The sequence below is a fragment of the Schistocerca americana genome, chromosome 9, assembly GCF_021461395.2.
Source record: "Schistocerca americana isolate TAMUIC-IGC-003095 chromosome 9, iqSchAmer2.1, whole genome shotgun sequence".
Lineage (NCBI taxonomy): Eukaryota > Metazoa > Arthropoda > Insecta > Orthoptera > Acrididae > Schistocerca > Schistocerca americana.
Window position 1 is genome coordinate 197869762 of NC_060127.1, and position 15514 is coordinate 197885275.

The 15514-nt window shown below is 42.6% G+C and overlaps 1 protein-coding gene across 2 annotated transcripts in view; it reads right to left on the reverse strand.

Moving 5' to 3' along the window:
• The window catches only part of LOC124551101 (zinc finger and SCAN domain-containing protein 31-like), a 185529-nt gene that overhangs the window by 147376 nt on the left and 22639 nt on the right, over nt 1-15514 (reverse strand). For both annotated transcript variants that reach the window (XM_047126030.1, XM_047126031.1), the window contains exon 3: nt 14735-14803. In XM_047126030.1, coding sequence (XP_046981986.1) covers nt 14735-14803 — 69 coding nt within the window. The remainder of the gene's footprint in view (nt 1-14734; nt 14804-15514) is intronic.

A 15514-nucleotide genomic window follows, 5' to 3' on the forward strand; every position in this document is an offset into this window, starting at 1 on the left:
TATTTCGTGCACACAGAGTTTGCCTTCCTCACTCACCACGATTACCTCAATATTTTCACTGAGGTTTAGCGACACTGGCTGACATCGTGTCGTCACTGTTGCTACTACCGTAGTCAAATGCTTGACATTGTCAGGAAAAACCACTGTTTCATGGAAGAACACGTCTTTCACTGCACAAGTTGTAGCAGTCTCTTCGTAGATGTGCAACAATGCTCCAGTGAGTACCTGCCCCCATCAATAATATTGGAAAGAAATGCTGACACACAGAGCGCTCACGAATGAACAGTTTTCTTCAGTGTACTGACACCACGTGTAACTTGTTTGTAGTTGCACAGACCGGCACGGTTTGATGTCCAGACCTGCAGTGCCACGCTGCGCCATATCTCTTTCCATGGTTTTGCATTGCTTAACAGCATTTTCATAGCTGTACAGTTTGTGTTAAAAGCAGCGTCCTTGTAGAATTGTGAATAACTAATGTATACTGTAATACAGTAGTACTGTATAAACTCCTTTCCATATTCTACAATAAATTGATAGTTAAGTCTTAAAGTTTCCAATCCGCTTCCACATTAGACAGGTTTTGAATTACACAAAAAATTATAGCATATAAAAGTGTACTGAATGCATCAGGACTGAAATACTTGTACGGTTTGGTCAGATTTCTGAATTTTTCACTTTCAGCTTACATCAAGTTTTACTGTATTTCCATGTACATAATTGACAAAATAAGAAATTAAAACGTAAGTCTCAGGGAGTTACAGTTGATAATTTTAGTCTTACATGCCCACATATTCAACATTAAATGTGACATGTTTATTTACATACATAGTAACTCAACAATCATTGCAGTTTACTGCTTCCATTGCTAAGTAGATAATATATTGATTTTGTGAGTGTAACTTCACGTTGTGTCGGATGCTTGGGCAAACACAAAGACGGCTATCATTACACGGCAGTGGTTACTGCAGCCCTAACCCACAACATATCCATATAATCTTTGCCATTCTTCTGTAACACTAAATTTAAAATAAACTTATTCTCTTCTCGTCTGCACTGATCAACACTTACACTTTGCATTCATATTTAACAGATCTAGATGAAATCAAGTTAATGGTTGGACGTTTTTACTGGCAACTCAATTCCGCTGTGACTGTTTAAGAGTCATTGGAAGAAAGTCTACAGACAGCAGCACAGAAATACCCAGATGGTGCACTACTAGTTGGAGGCAACTTTAAACTACCTAGTATAAACTGGGACATTTGCAGATTCTTGCAGGAGGGTGCACATTTTCCGAATACTTTCTCGAGCAGCTAGTTCGGCAGCCCACACGCAGTGGAAGTACGTTTGAACTCGTAGCTAGAAAATGGCCAAATCTTATTGATGGCATCAGTATAGAGATGGGAATTAGTGATTGTGATGTCATCATAGCAATATGGTTACTAACGTTAATAAATCAGTGAAGCAGGCTAGGAGAGTGTTTCTGTTAGAAAGGGTAGAAGAGCAGTTGTTAGCATCTCACTTAGACAAGGAATTGACATCATTTGGTTTCAGTACGATGGGCGAAGTTTACACAGATTGTAAATGGTGCTCTGGAGAATTATGTGCCTAGTATGTGGATTAAGGACGGAAAAGACCCATCGTGGTTTAATGACGAAATTTGGAAAATACTGAGGGAGTACCTAGTACATGGATTAACAAACGAAAGGATCCACAGTGGTTTAAGAATGAAATTTGAAAAATACTGAGGAAGCAAATGCTGTTGCACTCTCAGTTCAAAGGAGATAGCGGAAATGATCACCCGCAAACCGTACAGCAACTACCACTGTCACACCTTAGCAAAAGATCTGATTGAGAACTAGAGAAAACCCGGTCCCACATAAAACTGCTACGCAGTTCTAAGGCCTTCACCAACTTACTCGACGACCAGTCTGGCGCGGCAATAGAAGACGGCGAAAGAAAAGCCGAGGTTTTAAATTTTGTGTTTAAGAAATCATTGTCACTGCAGAATCGAATGTACATACTGTCGTTTAACCGCCGGACAGACTCCCCTACGGATGACACAGTAAAAGGCATCCCTTGTGTAGACTAACAGCCAAAAGAGTTGAAAACAATTAAGTCATCAGGTCCAGATGGTCTCCTAATCAAATTTTACAAAGAGGCATTGGACCCTTACTCAGCTTGCATTTATAGTGAATCTCTTGCCCGGCACGAAGCCATAAATGTCTGGAGAAATGACTTCTGTATATAAGAAGAGTAACACAGTGGACCCACAAAATTAAAGACCAATACCCTTAACATCAGTTTGCTGCAGAGTTCTTGAACATGCTCCACTTAGAGTTTAATAAATTTCCTTGAGACTAAGAAGTTTCCATCCTTTAATCAGCATGGTTTCAGAAAGCATCACTTGTGTGAAACCCAGCTTGCCTTTTTCTCACATGGAATACTGCAAACTACTGATGAAGAGCAACAGGTAGAATCCATATTACTACACTTCAAGAAAGTATTTGACAGTGTTCCACTGCAAATTGTTAACGGAGGTACAAGCACACGGAATAGGTTACTTCTGAAGTAAAGAATCCAGTATGTTGCCCTCAATCAGCAAGTGTTCGTCAGAGACGAGGGTATCTTTGAGAGACCCACAGGTAGGTGTGATAGGACCACTATCATTTACTATATACATAAATGATCTGGCAAACAGGGTGGGCAGCAGTCTGCAGCTGTTTGCTGATGGCGCTGTGGTGTACGGTAAGGTGTCGTCGTTGAGTGACTGTAGGGGGATTGGAGATTGCTTACACAAAATTTGTAGTTGGTGTGATGAATGGCAGCTATCTCTAAATGTAAAAAAATTACCTTTATGAATATTAGTACGTAAAACAAACCTGTAATGTTCCAATACAACAATAGCAGTGTCCTCCTTGACAGAGTCACATCATTTAAATATCTGAGCGTAACGATATGAAATGAAAGGAAAATGTGAGGATTGTGGTAGAGTAGGCGAATGGTGGACTTATGTTTATTGGGAAAATTTTGGGAAAGTGTGGTTCACATGTAAAGGAGACCGCATATAGGATGCTAGTTCGACCTATTCTAGAGTACTGCTCAAGTGTGTGGGATCTGCACCTGGTCAGATTAAAACAAAACATTCGGCGGTGGGCTTCTAGATTTGTTTTGTGGACGGTAAGGACGTGCTGTCCCTGGCCAAATTATTAGAGGTTCTTCACATTTTTAATGTTATTTGTAATAATTACGTGTTGAGTTAATGCAATTAATCAGAAAAGTATTACAGAAGTTACACGTGAGAACGCCACTGAATAGGTCGTTTCCTGTATGCTGTACTCTGCACATTGATACAGTAAGTCAACAATGCAATGTCACATAGCAACAATGGGATACACTGTCTGCTGTGCTCTTCACAGTGGTTTGCAGAGTATAGATGTAGGTGCAGATGTACATACTTAATGTGTCTGTCCAACCTAACGTTTATTCAGGGCACTTATAACATTGTTGAATTTTGTATATATTGTTTCTATGTGACATTGCATTGTTGACTTACTGTAGGTATCAATGTGCAGAGTACAGCATACAGGAAAGGACCTGTTCAGTGGCGTTCTCGCATGTAACTTCTGTAATACGTTTTTTTCGTTTTGATTATTAATTTTATAATATCGACAACACAACTGATTGTTTAACAGCCAGATATTACTAATTGTGACCTTTAAAAATGGGCAACAGTGGGGACATTTCATCAAGTAAAAAAAGCTGAGGTCAAAGCCCTCGTTAATACGAAAATGTATTGCAATCGGGAAATTCCACAAAGGTTGGAAATGCCAGAAGCTAGCGTGACGTGCATAAAGAAGAAAATCGATTCAGGTAAAGAATTGAGCACCAGAAGGAAGAATAAATGTGGAAGAAAACCAATTTTCACCCCAAGGTCAGAAAGATTTCTCTCAAAAGAATTTGTCTTGAAAACAGATTTGCAACAACAAAACAGATGAAGTCTGAACTGGAAGAGACTAATGTGAATGCACCTGAATACACTGTTCACAGAAAGTTGAAGGATATTGATCACGAGGCTTGTCGAACTGCTAGAAAACCAAAGTTAACAGCCACAATGATATCAAAGCATCAGAAGTGGGCTAAGCAGTGGTGTGGTAAGGATGTGGACTTCTGGAGATCAGTAATTTAACTTTAAAATTATTATTTACAATATGATGTAACCTATGTACCCATATCCATAGTGTATTAATTATGTTTCTCGATTTTTAAGGGTATGCTTCTGAAATGAAAGCACGTTTGAAATTTTAACTAACAAACCTCAGTATGTGCGCTGTCTAACACGAGAAAAATTGCATTACTCAGATCGTAAAACATGCAACTAAGGTGATGATTTGGTCTGTCATTTTTGGCAAGGGTACAGGACATCTTTATGTGGTTAAAAGCTCAATGAGGCAAGACCAATACAAGGAAGTCCTGCAAAAACGGTTAATACCACAGCTCAGACAACAGTTCCCAAATGGGGAACCATTTATTTTTATGCACAACAGAACTTGCTGTTACACAGCCAGGTCAGTTAAATACTTCCTGAAGGAACAAAATATCCCTCTGTTAGACTAGCCAGGTAATAGTCTTGACATAGAAAATGTATAGGAACTAATGAAGAGGTAGGTGGCAAAATATGTCATCACAACAAAAAGACAGCTCTTAAAGAACATCACCCACGTGTGGTATCATAATCTACAAATGCAGGACACAGTACAGTCTTGCATCGACAGTGTGCTACATTGTATTAAGGCTCTCATAGCTGCAAAAGGTGGCTCAACAGATATTAAAACTAATGTTTTCACTTTCAGAATATTTTAATTTTTGTTGTAATGATTAAAATAAAATATTTTCAACAAATACTACATTTTATTTATTTGTTATATCACCTTAGTTATGAAGTAGACTACACATAATCATTTTATCACAATTCATGTATTAAAAAAAAAAATTGTTAGACATAAATGAAAATTTGCTCAAAAACTATAGTGTTTTTAATAAATTGGCCAGGAAGTGTAAAACGTTTTCCTTTGTGACTCTCCAAACAAGCTGATGATTGGCAGAGTTCATGGGCTGTTCCTCTGATACTGACTGAAGGTTCCAAAATATTGGAGAATCTCTCCATCAAACACCAGAGCCTTCACCAACCTACAACAGCCTTTTCGGATGCAAACATACCCAATAATCTCGTCACTCTGCAGCCCCAAAGCTGTTCACTGCCGGCAGCCTTTCGCTCGAGAAATGTCCAGCACTGCATCTTCTCACACCCACCACCTGCAGCACTGTGTCCCGCTGCTATGTAAGACAAATGTCGACTGTGTGTTCACCGTGATTCCACTGCAACACAGCATGTGGAAAATGCGGAGGAGAACAACCACCACAGCATAACACTGCAGCACCAGCAGCTCGGTCAGAAAAAAAAAAAAAAAAAAAACCACACTGCTAGATGCACCTAAACACGTTCGCTAACCAAACCAACTTCCGCACACTCTTCACAGATTGTCTGTAGTTTTATGGCTGTAGCTCAACAAAGGTGCATTTGCAGCCCATAGAAATCTGAAAAATTTATTCAATTTTACGTCCCCTACCCGCTCACAAACTTATTACAAGGTGTGTTTGATAAGTAATGCGACACTTTTTTTCTCGGCCAATTTTGGTTGAAAAAATTCCGGAATTTGCTGTGAGACATCATGGAGCATTTCCACTTCAGCCCCTACAGTTTCACGAAGTTCTGATAATTCTTAGTGCTATACGTAGCCTTCAAAATGGCACCTGTAACGGAGGTGCGTTCCAAAGCCGCCGTCACGTTCTTTACACAGAAACTGAGAGCATCACAGATACTCACAGGTGCTTTCAGAATGTCTACAAAGACCCTTCAGTGAACAGAAGCACAGTGAGTGGTCGGGTGAGGCACCTGCCACCATCGCAACGCAGTCACGCAAACCTGTGCGACGACTCGCTCGCTAGCTGGCTTCACACAGCTGTGGCAATCGCAATGCTGGAACGTGCAGAGACTCACGCTCAAGTGACTGACACATCACAAACACCTCACTCCTCAAACGGAGTCCTCGTTAGTAGTGCTGACCCAGTCATCCACAAGTTGGGATACTCAAAGGTACGTGCCCGCCGGGTTCCTCACCGCCTAAAGGAACACCGTAAAGAACAACGGAGGACTATCTGTGCACAACTGCTCGTACATTACGAGGCCGAAAACAATTTTTTTCGATCGTCGTGGTAGGCGACGAAACGTGGGTTCAGCACTTCGAGCCAGAAACAAAATGGCGATCCACAGAGTGGTGTCACACTACCTCTCCTCCGAAGAAAAAGTGCAAAGTTACACCCTCACCCAGTAGTCACGGCAACAGCCTTCTGGGATTCTGAAGGTGTTATTCTGTTTCAGCACATCTGTCGCCCCAAAAATGTTAGTGAACTACTTCTTCTCCGTGACGACACGAGGCCTCGTACAAGTCTGCGCACTGAGAGGAGCTCACGAGAATTCACTGGACTGTCCTTTCTCAGCCACCCTACAGTCCAGATCTCGCAACTTTGGACTTCTGTCTGTTTGGCCCAATGGTGGATGCACTCCATGGGAAGCAGTATGTGAATTGCAGGGAGGTTACCAATGCAGAGATGGTGTCGAAAAATAGGGTTCTGTAGTAAAAAGAGTGGAAAATAATATGGTGCTTCAGAATCCTGAATAAAACCGGCCTGCTTTCAGGACAAAAAAAAGGGTTGCATTACTTACTGAGCTCCCCTTGTAGACTGTTTCTTTTTTGTTGCCCTTCTGAACAAACATCGAGACAATATTAGGGAATGAGAATGTGAAATACGTGATGATGAGACAGAATACATGATATTGTGAGAAGGATTTGGCAGAGCACTGAAATATCTAACTCAAAACAGAGTACCTAGAGTAGGCGACTCCCACAGAATTACCGAGACCCTCGGAAGGGCCAGCCGTGGCAAACTATTCCACCCGGTATGCGAGAAAAACGACACAGGTGAATAACCCTCAGATTTCGAGACAAATATTACAACTCCTATTTTGAAGCAATAAATTTGTTAACATTAAATATAAATTTATGTGTTAGGAAGTCTTTTCTGAAAGTATTTATCTAAGAGTGTAGACTTATTTGGAAGGGAAATAAGAACTATAAATGCCATAGGCAAGATAAGAATAGAAATTTTCCAAATCGTTCACTACATAAGAAAGCTGAGGTTTAGATAGATATATCAGTTAACTAAACGGGTGTTGAGATGAACAGGGGAGGAACAAAATTCACTGCACATCTTGACCAAAATAAGAGACTGGTTAATAGGGCATACTGATGCATCGAGGAATAGTTATTTGGGTAACAGAGGGAAGTGTTCGAGCAGAAGGAGATCGAGGCTCGACAAATTAGTGAATGTAGACTAGAGTGGTTATGCAGATATGCGAGATTTATAGTAAAGCTGTTGTGGACCGATCCGTGGACTGGAGACCGCGCCGACAATGGGGACCTCCAAAATATTGGTACTGATTAATTTTAACTGGATTCGAAATCTGCTAAGGGAACAGAAAATTAAAAAAAATAATTTCCTACGAATACTGCCTGTGACTGTCTTCCCAGTGTTCTTCGAGCACGTCATTATGAAGCATCTGACTGAGTCACTGTTTATGTTAGTGTTATAAATAACTCTAATTTTGTAATCTGCATACACCCGTTCAGTGTGCTTCACAATATTTGGCCATTAGTTGCATGTAAATTAGCTACAAGTAAATTGTTAATGAAAAGCAATCTACATATGTGTCAGAATATTTAGATGTGTGAGTAAAGAAAGAGAACATTCTCTGGAGAATATCCTCAGGGCAAAAGAAGGAGAAAGATTATGATTCCAATTTTGCATCAATAAAAAATTTGGTGCAAATTATCTGATGAGGAAGTTCTTTCTCGCTACTTCCCTCCTTCTCGAGAAGGTTCTCAGTGTTTCATCTGCCGCATCCGGCAGAGAACACAGGTGTTTCAGTCAACTCATCCAAACAGGCAAACTATTCAATGTACATAGATAGAATTGGCTTCAATGTGTCCTTGAAGAGTTGCACTACATTTCAGTTTTAATTTTATGTGCAGCAGCAAATTATTAAGACCATATACGGACAATTTACAAAATGTATTTTCTGATGATATCTAATTTTTGACATTTGGGAAACCCTTTTGTTACTGAAGTTAGATGAATACGTTATGCGAACAAAATCTTGCAAATATATCACACTTTCACTTACTCCAATCTGGAAATCTGTCAAAAGCTTCTAACACAACATAATTTTGGTTAAATATGATAGATAATGGTTCCCTCACACTTCAAGTATGTAAGTGACAACACATCTGGCTTCGTCACAAGAAACAGACTGCTATGTATGTAATATACCAGTTATTAATTTTTTTCACATGCCTACTTATTTCTAAAAAAACAAAATGTAAGATTTATGCTGTGAGAAACATGATGAATACCTGAAAATGTCAGTGACACAGGTGTCTGGTGCATACATAAGTCTTCTCCTATGACAGTCTGAAAACCAAGGTCTGCTAAATAACACAAAAATGTTTTCACTTTCACTTAATTTGAAAGGTCACCCCCTCTTCTTTCACCTGCCCTCAAATCACCAACCTGTTATACTATACATTGAAGAAACACTGCAGCACGTGGACCAATGCCGGATGTTAGACTACAGGCGTGCGAATTGGACATTGTTCAAGGAAATGCTTGACAGTCACATCCCACCCACCCACGAGATTAACAAGACAGCTCAAATTGATGAGGCTGTCAAAACCCTCACTAGCGTCATCCAAGACGCAATAGCCGACACCACACCAATCCGCACACAACAGCACAGTGCTGCCCTTCCCCAGGAAATCCTGGGCCTTATCTCAATTAGGAACCACCTCAGGAGATATTGGCAGTGTACCAGGCACCAGCACTTGAAACAGCACATGAACAGGCTCCAGGGAATAATACGGGACAAAATCCAAACATTTAAAACACAACAGAGAAACCAGAAACTCTGAAGGGCTGGACACCACACGACCTGGCGTGTGGCAGTTGGCATGTCATTTCACCAGGGAGAAACTGTACACACCCACGCTCCAAGGGCCCGACGCACCGGCATATTCTGCAGAAGAAAAAGCGGAACTGATGGCCCTAATACTTGCAACGTCATTCACACCGAGCCCGGATCCCTCAGACCCAGCGTTCACACTTGCGACCGATCAGGCAGTTACACGCATCTCAGCCCAACCATCACGCAATGACCTCTGACAGGCTAGCACCGCTGAAGTCAAATGGGCCATCGTGCATACCACAACTAGGAAGGCGCCTGGTCACGATGGCATTCAAAACGGTTTCCTCCAGAAGTTCACAGATAAAGCAGTAGAATACCTTACACACATCACGAATTCCATACTTAAACACCCACACTTTGCCGCCTTTTGGAAGATGGCCATGGTCCTAATGTTCAAAAAGCCGGGGAAAGACCACTCCCTCCCACAAAATTATCGACCCATCAGTCTGCACTCCTCCACGTCGTTGAATACATAAAACATAGATACAACACAAACAAAGCAACTAGGGCAGTGTTGCTGTACATAAAAAAGGCTTTCGACTGCCTGTGGCACAATAGCGTCACACACAAACTCAGCGGTGCGTGGTTCCCTGACGGGCTCGTACATCTCATACACTTGTATCTCACGGACAGGAGTTTCAACACCGACGTGCAGGGCAATCAACACAACACGGTATTCAGACTGGAGAACCCCAAGGAAACATCCTAGGGCGCATACTGTTTAACCTCTACATTAATGACCTTCCAGCAACACACAGCACTACGGTGGCAATCTATGCGGATGACACTGCCATCCTCGCACGAGATTGGAAACTGTCTAACATTAACTCACGACTGCAGACTGCACTCAGAGCTGCAGAGCCTCGGTTGGTGAAATAGCGTGTTAGAGTAAACGTCAAGTGTGAAGCCATTCTGTTCACTAGAAGACCGAAACTACTGCGCAGACATCAAAACTGCAATCCAATAACACTACATGCGCACCCAGTACGTTTCCTTGAGGTCACATACCTCAGTGTCTAGCTGGACCGGGGAGGACCACATTCAAAATATTACCAATAAAGCAAATACGAAGGTCAAACAACTCTATCCTGTGCTTAACAGGTGTAGCACATTGAACAGGAGAGTGTCCAGGTCCATGTACACCATTCTTATTAGACCTCTGATGACGCACGCAGCTCCTGTCTGGGGATACGCTGCGCCCACATGCCTGCACCGTCTCCAGCTCATACAGAACAAAGTACTCAGAATCATAAGCGATGCTCCGTGTTACACACGCACTGTGGATCTTCACCGGGAATATCGGCTAGATACCCTCTTGCAGGTATTCCAAAAACTCTCCACACAACTGCACAGAAACACGAGACACTCACATAACCCATTTATTCTTTCTCCGGGGACCTACGACCGTAACCATAGATGGAAACATAATAGACCAAATACTCTATTAGGAACTAAACATCTATGGTCCATAGCACACTAACACAACAGTACTGGCAAGCTCCTGCAACACAGCTACTACTGGCAACCCCAGATGCTCGACTCGCCAAAAAACAGGATATTGCACGGAAGCCGAACTGTACACTACGTGCAAATCAGCCACACACACCCCCTACACTGTGAGCTGATCTATGGCCAATCGCCCACTAATGTATGATGACCTCCGACTGTTACAGGGACGAAGCCGCTGCAGCAGGGCCAGGAGAATTCACAGGAGCCCAGTTGCAGTGCCCGGACTAACCCATCTACAACGAGCACCCACAGAGACAAGCCCTTACTACCCGTCCTACTGTCGCAAAGGTTTTTTTTCCCTTGGCGCTCGCCTTGGCACTTTTTTCCTGGTGCCCTTACAAACCGCTACCCTTCAATCGCTTTCGTCTACTTTCTGTCTTCTTATGGACCCTGCCAATGAGTAATCCTACCCAGACACATGGACAACATCACAGCCCGCATCCTGTTACTCCTGATTCGAATACTAACATGTTATACAGAGGTGACAGTAGAACTTTTGGTTTGGTCAACGTGTTGGTGTGGGCATGGAGGGGACCCATCCTAGATTAAAAAAATCTTCTTTCGTGATGTTTGGGAAGGAAGTTCGCCAGAAAAATAATGCTTTTATTGTTAAACCTCTAAAAACTCCTAAATTTTCACTCTTCAGCATTTCTTCCAGCTAAGTATGCCTTTTATTTCCGTAAGAGCAAAGTAAACTCTGCCATTTTTACTCACGTGAACTATATTCTCAGACTTGTTTTATTCCTGAAAACCTAAGAATGTTCTCCAAAACTCCACGAATAAAGAACATTCTCTATTTAAATCATATGATCCACTTACTTTACAGGAAAAAAAAGAAATAGAAAATCAACAGACAAATGGGCTTGTTGCTCTTAAATCTCAATATGTCATCATCAGTCTTCATTCCGTGGGTACTTAAAGATTTCACTACTTGCTGAGATTTGTTCAATACCTTCTTAATTATCAGTTTTTCTGAATGGTACTGCACGTAAAAGGCCAAACTCTTGGGCCAAAATCTGCTTGTACATACAGAATTTACATGGTAGAAGTATTAATTACGTTTCACCTTCAACTATTCAGCTATCCAACAATGAATGAATAATGATGATATGCAAATAAAATTGGATGACACAACTGTCTTACTTGACCCAATATTAGGCAGGCACAGATGTCTTGGGAAGATCACATTCATTTTTTATATCAATCATTAAGAAAATCATCTTGTGCTATGAATACAGAGACATATTTTCTAAATTATGATCAAAGACCTATGGTGTGTCTTGCACTAGAGTATTCATATCCTATACATGCAACACAAGTTTGGCAATTTGCAGCAGCCAAATGTTCAGAGTATTCATTCTTTAGAAAAAAAAAAAAAAATTGATTTTGTGCAGAACGAGAATTAACGATTCACATAAAGGGGTGTTTAAGAGTAAGTATTAATTACTTACACTGCCATCAAATTACATTCTTAAAAGTGTACAACTGACTTTGAAATAGAACCAGTAAAATAGTTTAGACTAAAATATGTGTATGTATAACATAGGAAAGATTGTGTTTATCATCTGGTATGGCATCACACGAGACGTCCAGACAATAATCCCTATGACACGAGGAGAAAACAGCTCAACAAACTTTCACAGCACCTATATGGAAGTTGCTCTGCAACAGTAGCTTATTAAAAAGTGTAATAGGCACAACGAAAAGACTGTCACAAATACGCTTTCGCCAAGTAAGGCCTTCATCAAAAATAGAACGCCCCCCCCCCCCCCCACACACACACACACACACACACACACACACACAACTGCAGTCTCCAGCAACTCAAGCTACACTGCGAGCAGCGGCACCAGTGCACGATGGGAGTGGCGACTGGGTGGGGGTAAGGAGGAGGCTGGTGCGGGGAGGGGCAGGGATAGTAGGGTAAGGGTGGCGGACAGTGAAGTGCTGCTGGTGAGTGCCCAGGGATGAGTGGAGAGAGGGTAGGGCAGCTATGCACAGTCGAGGGGGCTAGACGGAGGGCAGCACAGAGGGGGTGAGAGTTAGAGGAAAAGGAAGAAAGTAAAAAGACTGGGTGTGATGGTGGAATGAGGGCTGCATTCTGCTGGAATGGAAACAGAGAAGGGGCTGGATGGGTGAGGACAATGATTAACGTAAGTTGAGGCCAAGGGGGTTACGGGAATGTAGGACATATTGCAGGGAGAGTTCTCACCTGCGCAATCCAGGAAAGCTGGTGTTAGTGGGCACAATCCATATGGCACAGGCAGTGAAGCAGTCACTGAAATGAAGTATGTCGTGTTGGGCAGTGTGCTCAGCAATAGGGTGATCCACTCATTTCTCAGCCACAGTTTGTCTGTGGCCATTCGTGCGGACAAGACAACTTGTCGGTTGTCATGCCTGCAAAGAATGCAGCACAGTGGTTGCAGCTCAGCTTGTAGACCATGTGACTGGTTTCACAGGTAGCCCTGTCTTTGACAGGATAGGTGATGTTTGTGACCGGACTGGATTAGGTGGTGGTGGGCGGATGTATGGGACAGGTCTCGCATAGAAGCCTATTACAAGGGTACGAGCCATGAGGTAAGGGTTGGGAGGCGGAGTTGTCTAGGGATGGACGAGTATATTGGGTAGGTTCGTTGGACAGCAGAATACCAATGTAGGAGAGGTGGGAAGGATAGTAGGCAACATATTTCTCATTTCAGGGCACGACGAGAGGTAATCCAAACTCCCGCAGAGAATTAATTTAGGTGATGCAGTCCTGGGTGGTACTGAGTTACAAAGGGAGATTTTTGGAGGTGGTGGGAAACTGGAAAGACTCCCATCACTTCCCAAAGTCTCGCCATCCGGCCAAAGAGGAGAATTGGTATTCCACTGTCCACTGAACCTACCCAATACACTCGTCCATCCCTACACAACCCCTCCTCCAAACCCTTACCTCATGGCTCATACCCCTGTAACAGACCTAGAGGCACGCCTCTCCTGCACATCCTTCTGCCACCACCTACTCAAGTCCGGTCACAAACAAAGCAGGGCTACCTGTGAAACCAGTCATGTGATTTACAAGCTAACCTGCAATTGCTTTGCTGTATTCTATGTGGTGATAACAACCAACAAGCTGTCTGTCCACACGAATGGCCACCGACAAACAGTGGTCGAGAAACAAGTGGACCACCCTGTCGCTGAGCACGCTGTGAAACATGACATCCTTCATTTCATAGACTGCTTCACAGTCTGTGCCATACAGATCCTTCCCACTAACACCAGCTTTTCTAAATTGTGTAAATGGGAACTCTCCCTGCAATATATCTTACATTCCTGTAACCCTCCTGGCCTCAATTTCCGTTACTCATTGTCCTCACCCATCCAGCCCCTTCTCTGTTCCCATTCCAGCACTACTCAGCCCTCATTCCTTTTTACTTTTCTCCTTTTCTGCTAACCCCCTCCCCACCTCTCCCCTGCCCACCAACTAAACTGCAGCAGTACACTGTCCACCACCCCCTCCCTGTCCGAGCCACCTCCTTACCCCCACCCCGTCGCCACTCCCATCATGCACTGGTGCTGCTGCTCACTGTGTGGCTTGAGTTACCAGAGACTGCAGTCATGGGTGTTGTGTGAGTTGCATTTTGCGTTTGCGTGTGTGTGTGTGTGTGTGTGTGTGTGTGTGTGTGTGTGTGTGTGTGGTCTATTTCTGATAGAGGCTTTACTGGCCAAAAGCTTATTTGTGACAGTCTTTCTGTTGTGCCTATCTCCGCTATATGGTGAGTAGCAACTTTCCTTTTCATAATATTGTTAAGTTCCATCCCGGATTTTGCACTGCTTCATTATTAAAAAGTGCTTTTGTATTAATAAGCTATGACTCTCAGCAGACTGGACCACCTTTCTTTGCAGCATACTATTCATACGCAATTGAGATAGATTGTGTTTTTAAAATTGTTTCCAACAAGTTAGGATACAACTTGTAACATATATTCCAAATCAAAACAAATCTTGCATTTTATGGAGAATAAATAAAAACGTTATCATCATATGCTACAAAATGCAATTATTCACAGTGGCATAAGAATAGTACAAAAGGAAAGACACACTCACCTCTTTATTAATGCAAAGTGGATCCTGCATACCATTGTGGTCACCAGGCACCTCCCACTCCTGCAGACACTGAAAAGGAGTACTGATTTACTCTTGTGTGAGCTTCAATGTACATATAGAGCTTGACCACCACATGCCATCACTACCATACAACTTTTTCTTCCTTGTACAATGTACAAGGAAATAAAGAGAGGCGGTGTGTGTGTGGGGGGGGGGGGGGGGGGGCATGGGGGGGCAGGAGGGGAGGGGGGGGGGCAAGTTGGTTGGTTGGTTGGTTTGTTTAAAAGAGAGGGGAAGAGACCAAACTGTTACGTCATCGGCCCCTTATTTCGAACAAAACAATGCCACAAGGGTGAGAATAAAACAAACGAGACTGACAACACTAAGCAGAGAGAAAGGAAAAACCACAAGAACGACGCGAGGACAACAAACACTTAAATGGACAAAAGGGGAGAAGAGAACCACAGAAACACAAGAAACGGGTAGAAGAGATTAACATGACAAAACAGATTACCAAAGCTGGCTGACCATGAGAATAAAAAGGAGACGCCAGCCATTCTGCAACACATTAAAACCTCCACCCTAAAAGCACTAGGGTGGAGGACACAGAGGGACAAAGGACATGCACTAAAACTTAGATCAAATGATAAAACCCACTCTCACGAATAAAACGTAAAACTAAATCAGCCGATGAGGCATTTTCAAATGAATTAGCGGCAACGAGTTCGGTAACCGAATATTTCGTCGCAAGGCAGTCAAAGGGGGACAGTGCACCAGAAT